Genomic DNA, 26968 nt, shown 5'->3' with positions numbered 1-26968 from the left:
GTTCCTGTATCATTCATTCTGTGACTTGAATCTTTCAAGTCATATTACACTTTTATTATACTGAAACAGGTATTGCAATTGGAAGTAATATAAATATTCGGCAAATACAATGAACCCTAACATAATTGCTATGAATATAATGTTACAACTCTATGTCCTTAAACTAAGAAACAGAAATGAGCCAAAACCAACAAGTTTTGTAAAATTCACCAAATAAGTTTTTTCCCTAAAATACAACGTAAATATTCAAAAATAACTTACTGTTTTGTTAATTAAATCCCCAATACCCCTAAAAGTTTTATCACAAGTCCAAATGTATAAAATTTCAATTGAATTTCAGTGGTATTCCAAATAAGTTCAAATACTGAATGTATTGATATGCCTGTTGTCTCGAATATGATAATGTGCCAGTGTCCTATAGTGTAGCTATGTACTGCCAGTCTCTTGATGTATCCCACTAATATTATCCAAATATGTCCTTATCTGAATTTACTATAATTCCAAATAAATGAGCACTGCGATTCCAGTGAATAATAATTTGAATATATTCAAATCAAAAAATGAATACAACAATTCATATGATTATGCTTCAGATGTTATAGCAAGATTGAAGAATTTCTTTAGTAAACATGATTACAAAAAACGGACATAAAAGTAGAACCAGGATGAGGGTCACAGATGTTCCAACTGAGTGTATCACAGTACGAAGTCATATACAATTTGGTTTTTCTTTTATATTTTCTGATATTCTCTTACTACAATGACAGAGTTTCAAAGGCCTCTGCAACATGTATTTTGATTGTAATTATTATATGGTGGGTCATGTGCCAATATATACTCACAAAAGAAGAACACAGAAAAGTAACAAACAAATTTAGTCTATGGTTTTATTTTTGAAACAGATCATTAACTACTGAAATAATTGCATGACTCACTTAAAGTGAATCTAACAGCACTAGATAAATTAATCCACCATGAAGGTGATTTAGTCAAGTGTGAAGTTCTATGTGACCCACTGTTATGCGTTGGGGTGGGATGCTCCCAATATTTATTTGAATTACTGTGGAATTCCCACCCTAGCTCGTTTTTGTAGGAAGTGAAATTAGTGATAGAGAGAGGTAAAGCTCCGAGCCCCCAGTCAGCAATACCGACAATTAAATTATTAAGAACACAAAGGTGAAATTCGAAAGAATAACAGTTTAATACAATTTAAACGATATTAATTTCTCAACAATCTTCTTCATCTCGGCCATGTAACAACCTATTTCACCACGTGATTATAGTGTGAGATGGCTTTCCCCTGTACTTGGTTTCTACTCATCTGTGTTCTACTCTGCCAATTCCTTTCCTCCTTCCGGCGTTCTCCGTACTACGATTCTTCTGTACTCTTCTCCTTCTTGTCTCCTTTTCTCCTCCTCCTTCTCTCTCTCTCTCTCTCTCTCTCTCTCTCTCTGCCTTGTTCTATCCTGTCTCCCCTCTCTGAGACTCGGGACTTAACTACCCTGTAGTTCGGTCCCCAAAAGCTTCCTGCGAGAAAGACAAAGACGTTAGCATGTTTCGTTAGCCATCTCGCCTCACACTAAATCAACAATCAATCATCAGATAAAGGCTATCTACATCTTCGGTCACGCATTCATGCACATCGAAAACCCCACACGTTCTTATAGAAAACAACGTTGCAATAAAGAGCGGTATCCTACTTATCATACAGACATCACTAAATTGCGTCACACACACACACACACACACACACACATATATATATATATATATATATATATATATATATATATATATATATATATATATATATATATATATATATATATATATATATTCTTAATCTCATTATTCTGAACAATATCACAGCAATCAGACGCATTTCTGTACATTACACTCCCACAAGTGTACACAAATATTCAAATATCCATATTATTTAATTTTACACACTGCAACCATTTCCAAAGTTGCAATTCAATTCAACAGTTGCAAAATCTAGAATATCACATGAATAAATACACTAGTTTACTACGAAGTAACCAAATAGCGAATTACAATATTAATTCTGACTACGAGCTAGCAATCTACGTAATCATAGCTCATTTCTCAAGTACGCATGTAAATTAAACAATACAAAGGTAATTCTACGTACTAACGATTCTAGTAAGTAAAAATACATACTGCACATAATTACAATTACAATGCCGTAACATTCTGCAACAATCTTTGGGGGGCGGGCACCAGACAGATGCCCCCCCCCCTTAACCAAAGAGTAAAGTTGTTTTATGTGTGTATGTTTGCACCCTGATGTGTTGTTTGTATTCCTTAGAAAAGGATTCCGAACAAAAATTTGTTTAGAGTAAATTTTGTCGGGGTATTTTTTAGAGCCCTAGTGTTTTCAACAGGTTAGATTTTCCGAATCGGTTTCGTTCACCGTCTTCGAAATTTCATCCCTGGTTACTCAAGCTGACCTTGGCTAGAGGTCTCCTATATCCCGTGTGTGCTATATGTGTATTATGCTATATTGTTTGCATGCTATATGATGTATTTGTTGGGATAGCCATCTATTTCAAATTTTACCCAGTTGTCTTATTTCTTTGAGGAGGATATAATAATTATTATATATTTATAAAAAATTAAAAAATTCTTGTTTTGTTTTTGTTTTTTTGTTTTTTTTAATTTATTCATTTTATTTTATATAAATTTAGAATTTTGCCGAAGAACGGTGCGTTAGTTTTTGTAAAAATAAAGCCGGGTGTTTTATGTGTGTGCTAGTATGTGTCGTTCTTCGTTGTAATTTCATTTTTTTTAAATATATAAGGTCGACAGGGCTCGAGTTGGGATCCATACTCTTTTTATTTCTCTGTATTTCTCCCCGCTCGAGTTGGGCCGCCTTTTCAGTTATTATTTGAATCCGCAAGATAGATTATTATTTGGAAGAAAAGAAAAATTGGGGGGGGGGGGCAAGAACAGCTATGTCCCTTTCGGGTACTATTCTTTCGGGCTAGTATCATAGCTGTCCCTCTCTTTTGTCTCTATAAATTGTTAATCTAAAAAAGTGTTACTCGTTTCATTTTCCTATGACTATTACCTGTCCACAGGCTTTCATTGTATCTATTATGTATTATGTTACTGCATAGAGTGTTTTTTTTATCAAAGTTACCATCTAAATATAATATGTTTTGGTATTTGTATTTTTCCCTCTTACATATTTCACTTATTAGCTTTATTCTTTTTGCTTTCCTTTCTTCACATTGTATCATTGTATGTTTTGTGCTGTAAATTGCTTTTTTACACAGTGGACATTTTGGCGGTTCTCTGACCATATGCCGTCTCACTGCAACCTCTCCTGTCAACCACGCATTATGCATGTATTTGAAGCAGAGCTTTGTATTTAAGCGAACCTAATTTCATCCAATTTCCCCAAGCCCTTTTCCAATTAACATATAAGTTTTCCTGTTCTACTTTATTTATTTGTTTGCTAGTGATTGTGTCCCTTAGCCATTTGAAAGTTAATTTTCTCATCCACCTCCCACAGTTCTTTGATATCCCTATATTTTTGTAATAATTCTTTTATTCCTCTAAATTTCCTTGTTACTTCCAGTTTTTTCACTAACTTTATATTCTGGTATATGTCTTTTCTGTTTCTTAACAAGAAACCAAACCAATATATGTATATTCCTTCCCATGGTGATTTTGGTTCTGCCGATAATTTTTTAAATATGTTTAATATGTTCGCGTATTTAATTATTGTCGGGTTCGGTATTACTAGCCCCCCCCCCCCTCGATTTGTAAAGTGTTTCTTTTTTATGTAATGCGTTTTAAAATCCTATATATATTCTATTATTGGATTATCAATTTTATTTAATATTTTATTATCTATATCAATGGATTTTATTATGAAGTTTACATTTGCATACATATATGTTTTGGCAACTTGGGCCCGTTCCAGGAGGGAGAGCCCTACCAGTTTCCTATTTTAAGAATTTCAGTTTTCTCCTGGTTTATTTTCGACACTGAGGCATTACCGAATTGTTCAAATTCCTTTACTAGGTGTATGAAGGATTCTGGGTCTTTTATAAAGTTTGTGCAATCGTCAGCATGTTGTAACATTTTTATTTTCTCCTTTATGTTTGGAATTTTAATACCTTCTATTTTCCTGTTCAGTCTTTTATTTTCTTGCTAAGAATTTCTATCGCTATTACGTATAATAGCATCGATAGTGGGCATCCCTGCCTCACTGATATTTTAATGTCAAATTGCTCTGTTCTGGCTCCATTAACCTGTACTCTTGAAGTTATTTTATTGTACAGGATTTTAGTCCATTTTTGAAAAAATTTCAAAACCAAATTTTTCTAGTACTTTTTGTATGTAGTTATGTTCCAATCTACCCAATTGACCCACTTTCATTTATGTAGTCTATTATTGTTTTTATACTTAATATGTTGTTCTGTATATCCGTCCTTTAGCACCGCATGTTTGGTTTATATTTATTATTGTTCCAATTTCCTTTTTGATTCTTTCTGCTAATAGTTTACTTAAAATTTTGAAGTCTGTGTTTAGGAGGGAGATGGGCCTCCAGTCTTCTAGATCCTCTCTATCTTCCTTTCCCTTATATATTAATTTAATAATCCCTTCCCTCGTGGTTTTTGTCATGGTGTCGTTTCTTAATAGGATATTGTTGTACAACCATTCTAAGATGGGCGACAACTCGCAGCAGAATTTAGAATAAAATTCCGCTGTGAGTCCATCTCCACCTGGGGATTTTCCTTTAGTTTGCATTTTTATAGTGTTCATTATTTCCAATGTCGAGATGAAATCATCACACAAGCCTTTGTGTTCTGATGAGATCACTTCGCATTCTACATCTTGTAAATATTTGTTTATTATATTATTTCCTATTTCCTACGATTTATATAAGTTTGTATATAAATTCTTTACATTTTCCAAAATTTCTTTTTTCTCCGTTATTTTCCTATTTCCAATTTTTAGACTGTCTATACATTTATCTCCCCTCTTCTGAGTTCTTCCCTTCTGTAGAGACCCTCTGCCTTTTTATAGATTGTGGTGAATTTCCCGGCCTTTATTTCTTTACTTTTTTGTTCTTCCTCCAATATTATTCTTATTTTATTTTTTAGTATTTTTTCTAGCTCTGGTGTATTCTCTTTTTTCAATTGTCTTTCTATTGCTTCTTTCTCCATTTTTTGTTTAGTTTAATTTTTAGTATTTTTATTGCTATTTTTTTTAAAGTAGTTTTTAGTTTGTCCCATTCTTGAATGATGTCTATGTTCCCTTTTTCTACAAATTTATTTGTTTCTTCTTTTATTTCTTTGATGAATTCTGGGTCTTCCAATATTTTATTATTTAATTTCCATGTCCCTCTACCCCACTTGTTCCTATCCTGTATCTTTATTTCTAAGTATATTATTTTATAATCTGATAATTAAAAATTTACTATTCCTGCCTCTTTGTAAATCTTTGTATCGAAGTTTATACACATAAATTTATCCAGTCTGCTTCCTTTGTTTGTTTTATATTCATACGTGACTTCCCGTCTTGTCATGTATAATCTTCTATAGTATCTACATATTTGTGTTTTTTTAACTAAACTTTCCATCTCTGGTTTGAATCTTAAATCATTAGTTGTTAAATTTCCTGTCCTGTCTATTAAGTCCCCCACCCAATTAAAATCTGCCCCCAGAATTACATTCTCCGTAGTATATTTTTCGAGATATTTAGATAGATTTTCTATGAATCCTTGTTTTTTTATATTTGTTTGCTGGCATATAGACATTGACAAAATGTGTTCCCTCTATTAGTATATGCAATAATCGCCCTGTAAAAAATATTCCCTGTTCTTTCCTTTCCCATTTTGTCCCTTTTTTATTTTTTATCAGAGTTGCCACTCCCCATTTCAAGTCGTTACCAGTAAAATTATTTGTTATTAAGATTCCGTTTAATTTTTCCTCACATAATGATATCAATTCTTTTGTAAATCCGTTGTGTGTTTCTTGAAAAAGCAATATATCAAATTTTAGGTTTTCATTATATATTTGTAGATTTTTTTCTTTATTGAACCCATTTACATTAATTGACAAAACACGGAAGTTTGTTCCCTCCATTTTTGTTCATCCCAGGTAGCCGCTTTTATGGTTGCATGAAGAATTGGTTTATGTTTTTGAAATGTTTATTTTTTCCTAAGATTATGTTTGTGTTTAATGGTTTATTTCAATTTAGTTTAGTTCATTTATGGGAGCGCTTGGTTCTCCCCCCCCCCCTTCCATTGTGCTGTTTTGTGGTGTATCTGTCAGGTTTTCGTCTGTCTCATCTGTGTTATCTATAATGCTTCCTGTCTCCATGTATGTTACCGTTTCCTTTGTGCTTTCCGTTTGTTGTGTTCCGTCCATGTCACTTTCTATCTCTGTCCCAGTTTCGTTGTTCTCGTCGCTGTCTTCTTCATCTCCTATTTCACTATCATTTTCGCTATCGCTGTCGCTTCTGTTATCCGTATCTGTTTGTTCATCTGTGTCATTTCTCCCTTCTGCTTTCTTTTTATTTCCTGTTACATTTCGTAAGAGTTTCTCATTTTTATTATGCGCTGTTTCTGGAGTGTCCGTTCTTATTTACTCCAGCACTCCATCCTGCGATGAACTTGAGCCTGATAGTATTTTCCTTTTCCTCTCTCTCTCTTGGTGTATTGGTGTTGACGTTATCAGGGTCATCCCAGAGATCTCTAAGTTGTCTTCCGTTTCTTCCTCTTCCTGTAGTGAATTTTCTTCCTCCTGCAGAAGTGCAAACCTATTTTTTAGGGTAATTTGCTCTTTATGGGGGGTGGCTTGGATGCCAGTCCTTTCTGGGTTCAGTATGTTTGCCCATTCTGTGTTTTCTTGTACTTGTTCTGTTGGACTGGTTATTTCCCTTTGTTCAATTTCTCTACGGGGGCTTGTTTTTTCATTCTCTTTTCTGGTCTGTTCTATTAGTTTTGCTATTTGTGCTTCTTGTTGTTGTTGCACTATTGGTGTTGTTGCTGCTGCTTTACTCGCGTATGTGGGTTCTTTTGGTACTGTAGATTGGAAGTTGCATTGGTTTGGATTATGTCCGACTGATTTACATTTGGAGCATGGTCTATCCATTTCGCACCCTCTATACCATGATTTCAATCTAAACCCCATAACATAGAAGTAGGTAGGTATTTTCCGTGCTTACTCTTTTGGCATTATGAGTATTCTCACTCCGGACTTTATGGGGGCAAAGCCCCATATGGTTGCAAATTTGTGTGCTTTTGACCTTAGTTCCCAATTTCGTCTCTATCTTCTTTATTTCTTCTGTATCGATTTCCAGCGGTAAGCCTGATACAAAGACTTCCATCATCTTCTCTTCAATTTTTCTGCTAAATGGCGGAGTTGTCTCCACTTCTGCTGTCAGTCCTTTTACCTCAATAGTTTTCCATGTGAGCAATGGTACTTCGTATTCCTTAGGATACAATACATATTTATTGTATCCTCCGTTCTGCAAACCGTCGATCTTTCCGATATCTACTCCCATTGTGTTGAGGGCAGTTAGAATCTCCCCTTGTTTGGGAGCATTGGTTATGTTTCCAAAGTTAATAGTTTGGCAGCGGGGTGGGTGGGTGGTAAGCCAATTAAACCCTGTTTTCCAATTTTGTTTGAAAGTAGTCGCTCAGTTTTGACCCACTGGGTTTGCTTGAGGCGCCTATTATGCCTAGGTCCATGTTTTCCTGATCCATTTTATCTTTTGAATAGTACTCAGATTTTTTATTGTTGTCGCACAATGAGGTCTCACACTACTATTGTTAGAAGTTAGCATACTTTTTCATTGATTCGAAAGAAACAAGGCGGTCAATGTTAACTAATTTTGTGCACAATATGTTTAACACTAGATTGTCAATTCAGTTGCTCGTGTCGCTCAGGGTCCTGAGTTCACAAACATAGATTTAGGTCCAAAAGGAATGTAAAAAAAAAGCAACAACAAAAACGAATATAGCAAGAAAAAAAACTAAGTATTTGTTTGCCCACAAGGGGGAAACAAAACACAATACAATTCAGTACAATACAAAGGTTATACAAAAACAACTGGCCTGTCTTTAGTGGTAATCAGTTTGCTTTGCTCCCACTTGCTTGCTTAGGAGGCATTGTACTGTGCTGTGCTGTACTGTACCACCGCAACAATCGAGCAAATAACTCACTGACATTTACGGAGCTTTCTGTCCTTAGAATGTACTAAGGGTTTCCCGCCAGTTCACGAGTGGCTTCCTTGGTGTATATTGCTGCTTGACCAGTACGATGGCTTACAATCACTAATTCGTTCCCATCCCAAATGACTGTTAAATTCTGGTTCGAATTCATGGCCCACCCTTCCTCAGTTCCGATTGGATATCAATTCTACCCCAGTCGGTCTAGCATAACAGACGAGCCTCAGGCCATATGTCAACACGGGGAGATTTACAACAGCAGCAAGGGTCCTTTGTTCTAGAACAAAGCTTCCAACGTCTGCGTGTGAGTTTTGACACCCAAGGAAGCGGGGCTCTTGTACAAACACGAATCGCTATGATAGCAGCATGGCTGCTAACCCATTCCTTTGTTCCTGACTTACGTAATCGAGGGCAGGCAAACGTGACACTGATTAATTCGAATTTGTCATGCTACAGCACAGTCAATGTCTGATTGTTTCTAATTTGTCATGCTGCAGCACAGTCAATGTCTGATGACTTCTAATTTGGCATGCTGCAGCACAGGCAATATCTGATGGCTTCTACGTTTGGCATGCTACAGCATAGTCAATGGCTGATTACTTCTAACTGGGGATGCTACATCGCATGCAATGTCAGATTGCTTCTAATTTGGCATGCTACCACACAGTCAGTATCTGATTTCTTCTCATTTGGCATGCTACAGCACAGTCAATGGCTGATTACTTCTCATTTGGCATGCTGCAGCACAGTCAATGGCTGATGACTTCTAATTTGGCATGCTGCAGCACAGTCAATGTCTGATGACCTCTAATTGTTTCATGCTGTAGCACAGTCAATGGCTGATGACTTCTAATTTGGCATGCTGCAGCACAGTCAATGTCTGATGATCTCTAATTTTTTCATGCTGTAGCACAGTCAATGGCTGATGACTTCTAATATGGCATGCTGCAGCACATTCAATGGCTGATGACTTCCAGTTTGGCATGCTGCAGCACAGTCAATGTCTGATGACTTCTAAGTTTTGCATGCTACAGCATAGTCAATGACTGATTACTTCTAATTTGGAATCGTACAGCACAGGCAATGTCTGAGTGCATCTAATTTGGCATGCTACAGCACATTCAGTGGCTGATTGCTTCTAATTGGGGATGCTAAGGCAAAGTCAGTGTCTGATTACTTCTAATTTGGCATGCTACTGCACAGCCAATGGCTGATTACTTCTAATTTGGCATGCTGAAGCACAGTCAATGGCTGATTACTTCTAATTTGGCATGCTACAGCACAGTCAATGTCTGATGACTTCTAAATTGGCATGCTATCTTGGCATCTGTCCGTCTACGGGAGACGATGGCGTAGCTCCAAAGTAAGCGTTTGTTTATCCTTCTTTCTAGCTCTCTTTTCAGCTTGTTTTATTTTTCTCTCTTCCTCTGCGTTTTGAACTCCTTGCCTGACAGCTAGACGCCAGCTGGAATGGTTGTTCGCACAGCTCTCCCAGTCGTTGACATTGATGTTTGCCGTCTTCATATCCTTCTTGCAAACATCTTTGTAGCGCAGATGTGGTCGTCCAGTTGGTCGTGCACCTTCTGCTAACTCCCCATATAACAGGTCCTTGGGAATGCGCCCTGGGTCCATTCTCTTGACATGGCCAAGCCAGCGAAGGCGCCTCTCGCTGAGAATGGAAAACATGCTGTTCATGTTGGCGCGTTCTGGAACCTCTGTATTGGATACTTTGTCCTGCCACTGGATGTGCAGAATGCGCCGCAGACATCTCAGGTGGAAGCTGTTGAGTTTCCTCTCGTGTCTTGCATAGGTGGTTCATGTTTCGCTGCTGTAGAGAAGTGAGCTGAGCATGCAGGCTTGGTAGACACGCAGTTTGGTCTTCTCGCTGAGGTTGGGGTTGTTCCAGACTCTCTGGTTAAGTCTGGCCATCAATGCTGCTGCCTTGGCAATCCTGCCGCTCACCTCAGAATCAATGGAGAGTGAACTGGAGATGTTAGACCCGAGGTATGTGAAGTTCTCGACAACTTCCAAGTTGTACCCATCGATGGTGACAGAGGTAGGGGAGTCTGCGTCCTGCGACATGACGTTCGTTTTCTTCAAACGGATGGTCAGTCCAAATTCCTTACAAGCATGGGAGAGGCGGCATACCAGCTGCTGCAGTCCATCTTTCGTGTCAAGGCTGTATCGTCGGCGAAGAGCAATTCACAGATGAGTACCTCTGTGACTTTAGTCTTAGCACGGAGACGGGCGATGTTGAACAGCTTGCCGTCAGCCCTGGTATGGATGTACACTCCCTCGCTGCAGTCCGTGAATGCGTACTGGAGAAGCATGGAGAAGAAGATGGCAAAGAGCGTCGGCGCAAGGACACAGCCTTGTTTGACTCCGCTGATGACTGGGAATGCTTCAGATGTTGCGCCATTGAAGCACACTGTGCTGTGCATGTTGTCGTGGAACGACATGATGACAGAAAACAGACGTGGGGGCAGCCAATCTTCTGCAGGAGTCTGAAGAGTCCACTCCGATTAACCAGGTCAAACGCCTTCGTCAGGTCTATGAAGGCAATGTAGAGGGGCATCTGCTGCTCGCGACACATCTCCTGCAGCTGACGTAGTGAGAAGATCATGTCTACAGTTGACCTGCCGGCTCGAAATCCACACTGGGACTCTGGGCAACGCGGGAGGCTAGGATCTGCAAGCGCACCAAGGCAACACGGGCGAAAGCCTTTCCAACGATGCGGAGAAGGGAGATGCCCCGGTAATTGTTGCAGTCGCTACGGTTCCTTTGTTTTTGTACAAAGTGACGATGTTGGCGTCACGCATGTCCTGTGGGATGTATCCCTGTTCCCAGCAAAGGCAGAGAAGTATGTGTAGAGGCTGCAGCAGTGCTGGTTTTCCGCTCTTGAGGACTTCAGGCGGAATGCCATCGCTTCCAGGAGCATTCCCACAGGCAAGGCAATCAATGGCATTTCCAAGCTCTTCCAGGGTGGGCTGTGTGTCTAGCTCCTCCATGACAGGCAGGTCTGGAATGGCGTCCAGGTCAGTTCCGGTGACATTGTTTTGGGTTGCATATAGCTCGAGATAGTGTTCAACCCATTGCTGCAGTTGCTTCCCCTGGTCTGTGATGACTTCCCCCGTCTTGGACCTGGGGGGGGCGGTCTTGTAGGTGGGGGGCCAGTCACCTTTTTGATACCCTCGTACATTCCTCTTGCATCCCCGGTGTCGGCAGCTGTCTGTATACTGTTGCAAAGGTTCAGCCAGTAGGTGTTGGCACAGCGGCGGGCGGTCTTCTGGGTGTTGTTCCTTGCAATCCTGAGGGCTTGTAGTGTTCTGGGGCTAGGTGCAGCCTTGTATGCCAGGAGGGCTTTCCTCTTTGCCTCAGTCACGGGCTCCATCTCCTCCCAGTTTGCCTCATACCAGTCGACATTCTTTCGCTCCCTCTTCCCATAAGCTGTGATGGCTGAATTGTACACAGAGTCACGGATATGGGACCACTTGGAGTCAATGGTATCATCACGTGTCACTTTGGTTACCACTTCCTTCAGTTTGCTGATGAACTGCTGTGTTTTCTCTGGGTTGCTTGCACAGCAGGTTTTGATGCGTGGGTGACCCTTCTTCTTGGTGTAGTGCAGCTTCTTGGGTAATATTCGCACCTTGCTGGCCACGAGGGAAAGGTCCGTGTCACAATCGGCACTGTGGTAGCTCCGGGTGAGGAGGACACTGGCCAGTTCTGCACGCCTGGTGATGACGAGGTCTAGCTGGTGCCAGTGGCGTGAATGTGGGTGTCTCCACGACACCTGGTGCATCTCCTTGCATTTGAAGAAAGTGTTGGTCACACATAGGCTGTGGGAGCAGCATATCTCCAGCAGTCGCTGACCATTCTCGTTGATCTTGCCCCTACCGTAAAAGCCGAGACAGGTGGACCAGGCCTCATGGTCAGCTCCCACTCTAGCATTGAAGTCTCCTAGTAAGTAAAGGCTTCCATTGTTGTGGATACTGGATATTGCCTGATCCAGAGCCTCATAAAACTTGTCTTTCTCCTCGTGCGTGGAGCAGAGGGTTGGGGCGTACACCCTGAAGATGTTGACCGAGCCTAAGAATGTTGACAGCCGGAGGGCAAGGATTCTCTCAGTACCTGATGATGGAGGTTCAATGAAGGCGATTAGCGTGTTCTTTACGTCAAAGTCTACACCATGCTGCCTAGGTTCATCCGAGGGCTTCCCCTGCCAAAAGAACGTGTACTTGGCTTCCCTGATGATGCCGCTGTCAGCCAGTCGGGTGTCCTGGAGGCAGGCAATGTCGATGTTCAGTCGGGAGAGTTCTCTGTCAATGACGGCAGTCTTTCGTGCATCGTTGATCTGTTGTAGGTCAGCGGTCAATCCAGGACACATGGTCCTGATGTTCCAGGTTGCAAAACGAAGAGTTGGAGTCTTCTTATTTCTTTTTTTAGTCTTTCCTGGTGCGGAGTTTTGTGGCCCACTTGTCGAGATGGTTCTCTAAGCTCCACGCACCCGGTGAAGCAGGCAGGCCATGGCGGCCATCACCTTACTGACTGGGGGCTGCCCAGCATGAGGCGGGCGGTAGCTGTCTAGTGAGACCTGGTGATCTCTCCCACCGTCAGAAGTAACCCCTGGCGCCAAGCTCTACGCCAATCGAGCTTTGACTTAGAACCGGTAAACTGCTACTTCTCGTGTTGTGCCGACGCCGTACGACGACGCTGGAGTGTCCTCTCCAATGGAGCTATGAAGCCTGGGCAGGGTGGCATGGAGAATCAGCTGTTGTCCATGCAGCAGATCCCCCCTCTCCACGCAGCTGGTGGCCCCAAGGGAACGACGAATGCCGATACACCTTGGCACCAACGGCGTCGCAGGAGTTGCCGGAATGACATTGAAGTCAATGTCAGACCGCCTTAGGGACTCTGTCTCCGGATTTTCTGTCGGGGTTTACTCCCTTAGCCTTTCCCATGAGTGGATATAGCCACAAGGCAGCAGAGGTTTGGAATCGGAGTTTTCCTTCTCCTAGATGAGCTACCATCCAAGGTTTACGAGTCCCATCTACCCGAAGCAACTGGTTTTAAGGCGCCAGCCCGCCTTCACCCCTTCTCCTGTTAGTGGAAAACGTGGTCTGCCTGACTTCAAATCTAAGCCACTCGCGAAGGCCAGAAGCTGGATTTTAGTTGACAGACAATCAGAGACGCAAGCCGTATGGGGCATTTTTTGGAGGATTGGGGTGCTTGTCTCCCACTCCCACCCTGTGCAATGTCAACCTTAAACCACAATTGGCATGCTACAACACAGTCAATGTATGATTACTTCTAATTTGGGATGCCACAGCACAATCAATGTCTGATTACTTCTAATCTGGCATGCTAAGGCACAGTCAAGGTCTGATTACTTCTAACTTGGCATGCTAAGGCACTGTCAGTGTCTGATTACTTCTAATTTGGCATGCTACAGCACAGTCAATGGCTGATTACTTTTAATTTGGCATGCTACAGCACAGTCAATGTCTGATTACTTCTAATTTGGCATGCTAAAGCACAGTCAGTGCCATAGTACTTCTAATTTGGAATGGTAAGGCACGGTCAATGCCTGAAAACAAAGGATTAAAATCAAGCACTTTTATTTTAAATTGCAAGAATCTTAAAGTCGTTGCTAGACAACCAGTTGTCACCGGGTGTGCATTTTCTACCTCTCCTGTCTACACCAACCCTTCCATTATAAAAAGACATATTTTTACAAGTACTGGATAAATGCATAATATATCTATTTTAATTTATGTCTTGTGAGTATCGGACCTGGGGTACACTTTATTAGTCTGAAGTCTCCTCTTTGTAATTCATTTTAGCACTATCGAGACTGAATACTTAAGCTTGGTTTCTATTAAGAACGGTATAAATATCTGAGAAAGTAAAAGTTCTGGCATTAACGTCACCAATTAGAGCTATTAGAACAAATACCGCATTGCCTGTTCTGTTTCAGTACAACTAAGCTATACTCGCAAACGTGGTTGTTTATGCACAGGTATAGCTTGGGCAAGTAAGGATGTCAATGATTAAAAATCTGGGTGTTGACGGTCATGAATAATTTAGCATTACATGGCAGTTTTGATACAAAGGAATACTTGAGTCAGCTTATTTTTATTTGTCGTTCTGTCATGGGGCTCTCATACATGTGCCCACACAAGAGCAACTCCACCATGGATTCTTTCTGACTTCCCATGGCGCTTCGTGCATTCAGAAACTTTCTCAGATGTCTCCTTCTCGCATTTTTTTTAAAACTGTATCTGTTCCGTGTGTGTTTGGTCTGCTTTATATTTTGTGATGGCTTGTGTCGACAACGATCTGGCAAGAGCCAAGCCGCATACTTTTGTACCTGTATATCTTGCGATAATTCTACACCAAGTGGCTTGGTTACTTAAGATCTGTAAAAAAAAAATGAACTGTCAATCAAAGGACTTTCCGTATGTCTGTACACATACGAACCCATTAGGACAGTCCTTCCACCTCTTATTATTCCCTGTTTGCGTTTTCTAAGCTATCGTTCTCTTCACTCTTTTCAGCATAAAAGTAAGCGAGATTGATTTTTTTTCTTCTCACTTTTAAGAGCTCTGTGTGTCAATGCATATCGTCTATTTTGTATACCTCTGACTTCAGTTTTTGCTTGCTTGTTTGTTTGTTTTGCTTTTATTGTATTTTTTTGTATTCTTTCCCGCTGTTTTGCCATAATTCTACTGTTTATCTTATTCTTATCATATGGCACGTTTTATATACTTTCCATATGGTTAGTACACCAGAACACCTCATATTCTTGGAATTTCATTTTCAACTAGGCAGTATGTCATAGTTTTAATGCATATATACAACTATGACAGAAAACTAAATAGAATTAATGTATATTTTACCTGGGCCAGTATGTCGTGCCGTTAGTAATTTCCGGGGAATGGGAAATCCCATGATGTTGTTGTTGTTGTTGTTGTAGGGTTTAACGCCATTTTTCAGCACAAGATAGGCTATACATGGCGGCCAGTATTAATGGTGGAGGAAGAACCCAGGAAATCCCCGGAAAGAACCACCGACCCTCGGAAATCCCATGAACAGTGGAAGTGTTTTAAATGTTCTAAAGCAGAAAAGTATTATATTATTTTCCAACAAGATTCGCATTTCACTGAAAAATGGGACATATTATAAGAAATACATACGAATAACGCTTTTAATTCATACTGTTCTAAATCTAGAGTTTTAGCTGTTTCTAAATTACCTTCCATGATGTGAGCAAGGACGGAATGAGAAAGAAATTTGTTCATGGATCTAAGTATTGATAATTATCGATTCACATTTATAAAGATATACATGGACCAAATAGAGACACGTCAGAATTCTATTTTTTTTCTTCAGAAAATGATAACGATATTTAATTTTTTATCCAAACAGATTACAATATAACTAGAGGAGATTTTAATCTAGTCATGAATCCAAACTCTACACTTATAATGATGTGAATAATCCATGGACAATGGGAGTTCTATCAGAGGGCTTTACTCCTGCTAGATATATGGCGGGAGCTGAATATTTGGAGAAAAGGATGGTCTTTCAAAAAGGAACTAAGCAATATACATATCAAGATTTAATAATTCACTGATAAAAGTCGTGGAATACATAATACTTTTGTATGGAACCATCTTACAATATGGTATACATAGAATCTGCTGATTTCAAATTTACCATTAGTTATCGACTTCTGTTTGCGATGCTATTGTTAGAAATTGAGAAATTACAATATCTGTTTCTTCTTTCAAAGCAAACTCTCAAGACTGGCAGGTGGCCCAGTGGTTAGAGCGTCCGCCTCAGATGCGGGAGGTCGTGGGTTCGATCCCCAGCCGAGTCATATCAAGACTTATAAAAATGTTACTAACAGCTGCCTCGCTTGGCGCTCAGCATTAAGAGGTTAGTGTTAGGACTGGTCGGCCTGGTGTCAGGATAATGTGAGTGGGTGGGACATCATGCTACATGTCTGCGGCATGTTGCCCCGGTGCTAGATATCACTATAAACTGTCACACCGTAGCGATATGACTGAAAAATTGTTAAAGCTACGTTAAAAATCCAAATCACACACACACACACACACACACACAAGAATGGCAGAAAATCACACACAAGAATGGCAGAAAATCAGCTGCTTAAAGAGAGAAAGCTCTTAGAAAAAAGAAATAATGCAAACTGAGATTCAAAAAGGAGATAACCTGAAACGATTTGGAAGAAGAAAATTGAAGGAGTAAATGTTTGGACTATAGTAAATTTGATTGAAGAGGACAGAAAATAACCAGACACTTCTGCAATTTAGAAACAAGAAACTACATTAATAAAAGTATATCTGCTCATGTGCAGAATAATGGATAGGTAACAGAAATTAAAGAGGAAATTTGAAAGAAGCTAAATTTACTAAAATTAAGTCTTTATAATCATAGAGTTGAGCAAGCTGATTTGGACACCTTCCTTAATTATTCTGATATTCAAAATCTAAAAAATATTTTGAAAGGTTCTGGGGCCGGTGCTATGTCCCATCAAGAAGCCACCCATTGTCTCAGAAAAATGGTAAATTATTAAAGACCAGGATCTCGTGCAATCAAACATGAGAATGTAAAGGGGGGGGGATTGGTTACTTTTGCTCAAAGCAATACATTTTGGATTTGAACGTGAACGTGTTTCACATACATAAAGAGGGTGTCGTATTACGTATTGCGTATAACAAAAGGTCACAAGCCTAAAAGAAATTATCTCAACCTGGAATTTGCTCATAATTGAAATCACCCCATGTATGTATAAGGGAAGTTGTTATGTATATTTAATTTACATTGTCTGCTTGATGTTTGTGTTGGACTGAAGATGTCTACCTGACTGATCTCATGTTGGTCTTCTTAGTAAGCTGTAAATAGGTCTTTTCCCCTTAAGTTTCAGGTCAAGACCTAGCCTTGATGATGGCATTAGGAGATTCATGAAACGAATTTATTTACAGGTTGTGGTAATTTACTATTAAGATGATGGAGTTGTTTTTGGCGGGGTTTTATTTCCCCAGAAAAGAATATTGGAACATATGCCAAGTGGAGGTGAATATTCGGTTGTTTACATCAAAATGAGTCATGCCCGTCTTAGCATCAGTCCTTGTGGACTCAATTTTAGTTGTGTTCCGTTATAATGTGGGAGAAATTATTTATTCAAATTATTAATTAAAATTACAAAGTACTCAGTAACTTTTCTACCAAAATATTGCTTTGGGATAATCTTGAATTCATTCTAATACATTGTGGATAATATCAGTGTGATACCTCAAGACAGTTAGCACATCGATACACTCAAAGCTACTCAAGACAGTTAGCACATCGATACACTCAAAGCTACTCAAGACAGTTAGCACATCGATACACTCAAAGCTACTCAAGACAGTTAGCACATCGATACACTCAAAGCTAGTCAAGACAGTTAGCACATCGAAACACTAAAAGCTAGTCATAAATCAGCACACTGAAGATTGGAATTTATTTGGAACCCCACCGGAATTCATTCGGAACAGACTATGCTTTTGGACCTGTGATATATCTTTCATGATTATTTGGGATATAATTCACAATAGAGTAAGTTCTTAAATTTTCATTTTATAATTTAGAGAATTAAATTATTTATTGAATCTTACTAAACTTATTGAATTTGCTTTTAATACGACCACGGAGTCGTAAGCAGTATACATGTTCTTATCCATTCCGAGTTTTCATTAACCTCCCCCACCCACCGTTTAATTGATAATTAACTCTCCATTGTACGTATAATTAGATCAGGCGTGTGCGTAGTCTTCTAAAATCATTTTTAATTGCTACTTATCGATATTAGAAAGGCATTGCTCAGTACAAAGTCTTCTACTCTGACTATGCTCTGTTTAAGTGCTACCACCACAATTTTAGAGCATTTTCAGCGAATTTCCCCAACCTTAACATAACAGTCCAGATAACCAAACAGAAGTGACATCTGGCCGTGGTAGTCATTGTGGATGGCAGGGTTTCGTCATTAGGTCATGATGAATGTAAGTTCCAATCCCATTTAAACCATTTTAATCAAACAGTCACATTTGACGTCATCATTAGTTCTATTCTAAAAATTGATCAAACTTTGACCAGGATTTTTTTGAATTGGTTTCCATTATGAATTATATCAACCATTAATCATTTATAATTGCTGTCAGATTGCCACCATTTAAAACAACAACAAAACTATTCGTAAATCTACAGTTTCACGACATGAGTAGATATGCCTTCAAAAAGAAGGTAAAATGCCTTAGACGGGCGCAGTACTCCGGCATTTGATCTATAAAATCTCCGGATCAATTGTATTACAGCTGTTTATTCATGTTAGATAAAATGAACGTATATGCTCGTTTCATTGCAAAGATAGACCAAATCTGAATCACAATGTTTACGAGATGTCGACACGCTGTGCGGAACACGTCAACGGGGAGTAAATCGATTTTATTCTGATTAGAATATAAACGCATCCATAACACTGTATCATCTCCATCTCGTCTGTGACATCAAGTTGTTGCCAGCGATTTCTTGAAACGTCGTGCAAACATTTGAAATTGGTGGCGGATACATTTTTATTACAAGGACCTTAAAGTAATTTATTACAAGGACCTTAAAGTAATTTATTACAAGGACCTTAAAGTAATTCATTGAATAAGGGCTGTCATGCTGACATTTATGTATATATATATTCAAGTTTTGGATAATAATTTCAGGTTATACGGTAACCCAGTTAACCTGTACACACTGGTTATCTTGCGCGATTGAAATATCCCTGGTTGCCACGAGACAGAACTACTGTAATTATTTCTAACTTGATCTTAAAGTTTTACTCATTTTCTTGTTCCAGCAACACTGTTTAATGAGATAGTTCACTCTCATTCAAATGAAACTGGTAGATGTAATGGCTGGTAAATGTAATGGTTGGAAAATGTAAAGCAGTTTCCTATTCGCCGATAGTGAACTGTGGAAGTTACCCGGTTTTGCACTCATATGCATGTTATCTCTGCAGTAAGACCTTACATACTTGAGGAAATGGCGATCAGAATCAGATTTAAGCTGAGTTCTAAAAAGGGAATTGTGTTTATTCTCTTCACATGCATGGGAATTCTCGGACTTTTCTTTCGGATACTTCTTTTCACAGGTGAGTCTCTCTCTCTCTCTCTCTCTCTCTCTCTCTCTCTCTCCACAGAGTGATGTTCGAGTTTTGTTATCCTAGTTTCCACCAGCATCTTCGCTAGCCAAGTTTCCGATATCCGATATATTAACCCTATCTAAATAAGATGAGTTTCCAGGCGAACATAGACTGAGTTTCCTGTGTGTTTGAAATAGCTTGTTTCCTTTTTTTTAAATAACTATTATTCAACATTTTCCAATACTGCATGAAAACATTCTTTTAATTAAACCCCTTATGCCTGTCAATAATAATACAATAATATTGATAATCACTCATCACTGTTTTACTCATCTCCATCATCATGTCTTCGTAATTAATAAAATTGTCGTCATCGCGTTTATAAGTCTTTTCAAAGGGTAATCAAATAATTTTGAAAATAGAATTTGTTAAGCCGTGCAAAGTTCAAATGTGTAACAATACCACCTCAATAGTTCTGTTTTACAGTATCTGACCTTTGAATGGGAATGTGAGTGATTGTATCAAAGTTACTTTATATTTTGGGCAATCTTGCTTGAATGACTTCACAATCTAACACAAATTCCCCCATCAACATACTCAGGTTGGGGAATATAGAATGTACCCAATGAGCCCTCGTACACGAAGTAACAGGCTAGACGTAACATTTGTCTCTTAGGATGATGATGTTCACGCCCAGGTCTGGAATTTGTTTAGAAGAGTTTGGTTTATTAATAGCTACTTTGTTATTTAAGGATTTTACCATTTTGTTCATTAATCGTTGTTTTAATTTTTCGTTTGCCTTTTTTGGCGGGACGCCTAAACTTACTCAGCACTCTGTTGTCACGGCTGTGCTAATACATACATACATACATACATACATACATACATACATAACAGTTTTTTTACATGTAATCCATTGTAAACATACTTTTAAGAGAATTGGTGGACAAGTTTAATTTAATTAGGAAAGGAGAGAGGAGTGGAGAAAGCAACGGAGCACTCAGGGTCGATATAAGCAATTAATGTTCGAAGAGTTCAGATAATACTACATGGAGACTTGACACAATTAACGAAATAATAATAATATCAATAATAATTTTATTTTAGACTTAGGTCCATAGGCGAAAACCCAGTAATGTAACAGTAGATTTAATATTATTTATGTTCAGTAGTTTAAATTGTAGCTGTTAAATTGCTAACTGAATTATCTTTCTCTATTTTTCTTTCAGTTCAAAGATTTTTATCATTGGCTAAACACGTCATTTTCATTTGCTTGTCAAAATCTCATGAAAGCATGATGAAAAATAATAAAGTTATATACATGTTATAATGCACAAATGGTTTAGTTTTTTACCATCAGATAAACACCTAACAGAAACGCCCGTCTAGCTTACTGGTTCTCTGCCACCAGCTAAACACGTGACAGAAATTGTCGTCGATCTCGTTTTGCCACAGGCATAATTAGCTCAATATGTGACACTTAGCCAGCCGTACAGCCTTTGTAGAAGACCGAACGAACCACTTATTTACAGCTGAAAGTAGTCTTGAGGATTACCGTAGTCTAAAAATGTGATCGCCGAGGCGTTAGTAGGACACACAGTACTAATGATGTGGAAAAATAGGAACCAGCCTGGAAATGTGTGAACATAATATAATGTATATATGGGTTTAGCTGACCAGGATTGGTTAATAATGTGGGTTATGTTTTAGAAAAAAAGAATCTTTTGAGAGCTTATCCTAGTTGTAAGTGAAAAAAAATAGAGACATTGCTTTATTGATGGAATTTCAGTCCTTTAACAGTCTTGAGTTTGGAACACTCATTACCAAAATTAGCACCTGACTCTGGTGCGGAATTGAAAGCACATGTTTCAATCACATGTTAGTCCAGAAAATGCTGTTGTTCACATCGTTTCCTCAACACAGAAGCTGACATCCAGGTTTCATCTATACTGATAAATATAGGTCTTATCATGAGCACTCAGAAATTTTAAGTTATTGAATTTTTAAAACCATGGTGTTTGCATAGGTTTACAATGGGAACAGAATTAGTACCGTGAGTCCTATAGACAGCCACAGCAATAAAGTGACTCCGCATATGCAAGTGCAATTAACTTTACTATAAATACAATCATATGGTTCTATTTGTGGATAACAAGCAAAATAATACTTTTTGAAAACTACAGAGTGACTTTCAGTGGGATATTAAATACATATTCAGATATATCCACTGTTGGCAAAACGTGGGGCAAGGGAACAGTGTGCAGCTCTGACTATGTTAGGTGGGGTGTTTTGCACTTTGGTTTATATCTACGCAATGCATATATACAATTTATGCAATATACCATTTATAGAGTAATTACAGTAAACAATATGATATTTCCTAGTTGTGTTTTGAAACATAATACTTCAGATATGATCACGTAGATCTCTTCCACCATGCTGAATGGTGATGATCTCTCATGACTTTGCATCCAACTAATTTCTATCAGTGAATCTTTTGAAAGTTTGTATTTTGCATTTTAATGGACTTATGTCTACCGTACTTTAGTTTTAAATTATATGTCTTCTGAGGGGAATTTTACGTAATTTTTGTCATTTAAATCTCTTTCTGTAATAATGCATGTACATATAGATGGTCACCTTGACCTTTTACTCGCTAATTACATAATATGACAAGGCTGGTAATATATGTCAGCATTACATTGCAGAGCGATAAATGGTGATATTAAAAATTATGATTCTTATTAGACAGCTTTATTTTAATATTTTTTTCTGATTTTCTTAAATAAAGCTCAAATATTTAAATGTTGCCTGAAATACACCATTACTCTTTAGGTGAACATGAACTTGCAATATAATTTAATATTCACTAATGTAATCTTTGATAAACAGAACTATGCACATTGCTTACTCATATATTGAACTACTGTTCCTAGGGTTGTCAAGAAAATCAACGGTGGATATAAATCACATTAATGGTATGGAAAAATGGGAACAAGCCTGGAAATGCATGAACATAAAATAGAATATATATGGGTTTGGCTGACCAGGATTGGTTCATAATGTAAGTTATGTTTTAGGAAAAATAATCTTTTGAGAGCTTATCCTAGTTGTAAGTGCGAAAAAAATTGAGACATTGTTTTATTGATGGAATTTCAGTCCTTTGGGGGCGCTCACCAGTTATTTTGTACTTTTGAGAGAGTGACGTATGTAAGGTGAAGCTGTTTGCATTTAAACCATGCACAATGGAGAGAATATTGGCATAGATTTATGCTACTTTAATGTAATGTGGCTGAAATTTCTTTGGATATTGTAATTTTGGAAATTGTACATGATCTAAGCACACTGCTAATTAAAATGACTGCTCCCTTGTGATCAAAAAGTCAGCCTGAATTAGTCTAAAGAACACTATCCATAGCAGCTATTAAAATAGGGAAAATTAATTTAGCCAGACTAGACAATACCAGCTTCTAAAAGTGCAATGAATGAGTTACCAAATATATAAAATGTATTTAAAAAAAGTTATCGGTTCATTCTTATACAATTTACCTCTTGAAGTTCAGGAAGTGAAAATGACCAAGTGGACCTACCACTTTTTTGAAAGGTGCACATATGGAGTAAGGCCAAGCTGTATAACCCTTAGTACAACCATCAATCATACACCACAATAAAGGGAATTAAAGGTTCTTTGAATTATACCTAAGATATACAATGTCTTTTTTTTAAAGCCAGTATAACCAGTGAGGAAAGATGGGGAAATTCATTTTTTTTAAAATTCTAAACCCTGTGCAAAATACGAAACTGTAGAGCGCCACCTTTAACAGACTTGAGTTTGGAACAATCGTTACTAAAATTAGCACCTGACTCTTTGGTGCGGAATTGAAAGCACATGTTTCAAATACATGCAAGTCGAGAAAATGCTGCGGCTCATATCCTTTCTTCTACACAGAAGGTGACATTCATGTTTCATCTATTCTGGTACACATAGGGTTGATCGTGAGCCATCAAAGATTTTAAGTTATTGAATTTTTAAACTCATGGTGTTAGCATAGGTTTACTTTGGGAACTGAATTAGTACAGTGAGTCCTGTACTGAAATCAACCTTGTGCTAAAAATAGTAACACGTAGTAATTCAAGAAATACACGCAAAAATAAAGTTGTTTCCATTTGCATTTCCTCACAAAGTAATGTTTTGATATAATCGCCTGTAATATATGAGTGTGTACAGTAATAATTGTGTACATTTTATTTCTTTGTCATCCTATGTTTTCAAATCTACTTTTAGTAAAACTCTTGTATGCACACATTAAAGGACTATGTATACATCTCGTGGTATATAATTGATACAGCGTACATACTGTACATATATTTTATATATATCACATACAAATACATATATCTGCCCTTTGAACGGGGTTAAGATTTACTACAGGCAACTGTGTATTGACCGAATAAATGAACGAGGAACATGCCCGAGTGTGTCCGCTAAAAAATGTAGTTCTATGCCTTTTGTGGCTATTCACAATCACCGCTGCATATTGATAAATTGTTTGTTTTTTCAGTTTCTACTTTTCTTTACATTTATTAAATCAATATAATTTACACTTATGATTTAAACATGAACGATGGTTTTAACGAGCACTACAAACACTTGGTTAGCTACACGACTCTCATGAAAACTTAGCCATTCACGTACCGGTGCATGGAAATTAATGTGAATAGAAACTGAACGAAATGATGAACCAACAAATGGTAATTAAAATATTTTAATATATTTACAGTTGATCTAAGTTTTTATTCTGCTTTAGTAACAGTGCCACCAACTATAAAACTCTCTGTCTCTCTCTCCCTCGTCGGTTTGACTTTAAAACTCTCTCTCTCTCTCTCTTTCTCTCTCTCTCTCTCTCTCTCTCTCTCTCTCTCTCTCTCTCTCTCTGTGTGTGTGTGGTCGCTTTGACATTAAAACTCTCTCTCTCTCTCTCTTTCTCTCTCTCTCTCTCTCTCTCTCTCATCATTTGGACGGTTTGACAACTTTTACCATCATTCATAAGTCCAGAGGCATCGTGGAATGACACAAATGTTTTGAAACCAATAACATTAATTTATATCTACTTTGTTTCCTTTTCAGTTAATTTTTGTGTGTAAAATACGTTATCATTTTAAGGGTGGCTGTCGTCAGTAGGGACCGCAGTTTTGTATTGCTATTTCCATCAATACATGCATACAGTTATACTTCCCGACAAAATGTTATTGTATATATCTTTTAGTTAAGGAAATGTATTATCCACGTAGCATAAATATAATTAACCAGTGCTGCTCTTTTCAACACCATAACTCTAATGAACATAATGCATTCGTGTATGTTCTAAATTATCGTTCAAAAGTATGATTTGTTTGTAAAACTTACATTGAAATAAACTTATGTTTTCTCTCCTCTTGTCTTAACTTTGTTACCGCTTTACACATCAAAATCAGACAAGGGTAATAAAATCACTAATGCATAATTTAGAAGAAGAAAAAAAAAACATTGGTACATTTCTTGTTAAAATATATGGGATATATTTGCAGCATTTCTACATTCCACATGCATAACATCACATTAACTCAGCGGAGCGTAATTTTATGCGGTAAAGAAAATATGAGAAAAAGTAACTTTCCTACATACATCCCTCTCTATTTATATGTTAAAACATGAACTACATATAAGAATACTACATCGACATTATTGAATTGGGTGCAGTTGCCTTGGAAATTTCATCTCAGAATATTTAGGGTATATGTATCGGTGATGAAATGCAAGCAATTTGTGTATTTTACTGTTTAAGACAGATTCATCATATTTGATTATAACATTTACAGGCATAACCACCACTGTAACTAAATACTGGAATGCACATCTATTTTCACATGATCAAACTGAGAACCTGATACATGGTTCTCAGTAAGATCAACAACACAGAAAAGGTAAAAGGTACAAGCACCAGAACTAAAATTACCGCAGGCGACTGTAAAAACGGACAGAGCCCGCTGGCTCATGTGCTGCTAGCCTGCCAGCGTGTGGCTTGCGATTTCAATACCAAATAAAGGTTTTGTTCTGTTTAGATCTGACTAACGTGAATATGTTTCAAATAAGGTATACAAAAACAATATTCCTTGAATTTAAATTTTAGATTGTGGCATTGGAAATGCTGTTGCATCCGCTGTGGTTGCAAGGAACAGATTTATGTATAAATTTGATGTCCCATTAACCTGCGAATATCAAAATTCATTTAGACAAAGAAACCAGTAAAGCGAAAAGTCCCATATATTTGGATAGTAGTAATAGATTAAAAAAATATAAGAATATCAATCATGTGACCTGACAAGTTATTCTTCATTTTCGAAGGTTGTTGTTATTGTGGGCTGCACGCCTATTTCAGGACAAGCTAGACTGTACATGGCGGCCAGTATAACTGTGGAGGAAATAAAAGTGAAAAAATTCTGGGAAGAATCACCGACCCACGGGAAGCGTATTGGCAAGCTTTCTCAAATACCAATATAGACCGAGGCCGAGACTCAAATCCAGGCCGACATCGGTGAGATGGAAGGTGATTTTCAAATCCAGGCCGACATAGGTGAGATGGAAGGTAATTTTCGACAAACGGTGATATTAACAGTGAAATTGCAAACCCTCTTACCTTTATGATAATTTAGAAAATGCTGTATAATAAACAACTTGATTAAATTCAAAACAGTGGTCATCATAGTTTCAAGAGTCATCGAAGCCGTTTTTAAGATAGTCTAGTTGTAGTATTTGCTAGTCTAGTTGTAGTAATTGCTAGTCTAGTTGTAGTACTTGCCTTGAACCCATCGTGTCTACTGCTGCGAGTGGCCTGCTATACTCCTAGCTGACTATTGCTATTTCAGTGTCTAGATACCATGAAAAAGGAAATACGGGAGGTGTATATAAATCACATCACTTTCAAGCACAACACAATCACCAAATACCTCATTCAGAAATATGTCTATATATTTCATTTTTAATCAGTAATAGTTTCAAGAATCACATCACATCCATAAGTTAAGAAATGTGACAGTGGTCAGGTTACTAAACTATCCCCTGACGCCTAGTATTATCCGGTGTTATGTGCCTGCTCTATCGGAGAGAAGAGCGAAAAAAGACGAGTATATCAGTAATGTTCATCATATTATTTTTTCTGTAATCACCATTTAAAATCATAAAAACATTAAATTACAGAGGCAAATAACGCGTCCGTAAACTCATTGCGTCATATATTCATGACCTCATTCTAAGACATCTTCGCTAACCAAGGTTCCAATATGTCAACACAGCTACACCGTGGCGGATCGATCAGATATTTCAGTGTTTTGTTCTACCGACAATTATTGGTTGTCATGGGTTGTTTCCTTTAGTATCTAACGCCAACTAGCCAAGAGTGTAACAGCAGTGTTTTGTTCATGGGCCGAAAATGGTAAAAGTCAATTCACTTCAAAAGGATAATCTGTAAATTTGGCATCGATAGTATGACTACCAACTCGAGAGTAACCATTACATG

The 26968-nt window shown here is 38.1% G+C and overlaps 1 protein-coding gene across 1 annotated transcript in view; it reads left to right on the top strand.

Moving 5' to 3' along the window:
• Positions 1-26968, top strand: part of LOC149784460 (glycoprotein-N-acetylgalactosamine 3-beta-galactosyltransferase 1-like) — a 70884-nt gene that overhangs the window by 1116 nt on the left and 42800 nt on the right. The window contains exon 2 of the mRNA XM_089933274.1: positions 19128-19421. Coding sequence (XP_089789400.1) covers positions 19271-19421 — 151 coding nt within the window. The 5' untranslated portion in view covers positions 19128-19270. The remainder of the gene's footprint in view (positions 1-19127; positions 19422-26968) is intronic.

The sequence above is a fragment of the Sinohyriopsis cumingii genome, chromosome 14 (genome assembly GCF_028554795.1).
Source record: "Sinohyriopsis cumingii isolate HCF-2022 chromosome 14, ASM2855479v2, whole genome shotgun sequence".
Classification (NCBI taxonomy): domain Eukaryota; kingdom Metazoa; phylum Mollusca; class Bivalvia; order Unionida; family Unionidae; genus Sinohyriopsis; species Sinohyriopsis cumingii.
Note: the sequence above shows the minus strand (reverse complement) of the source record. Positions and strands in the feature narration are given on the sequence as shown.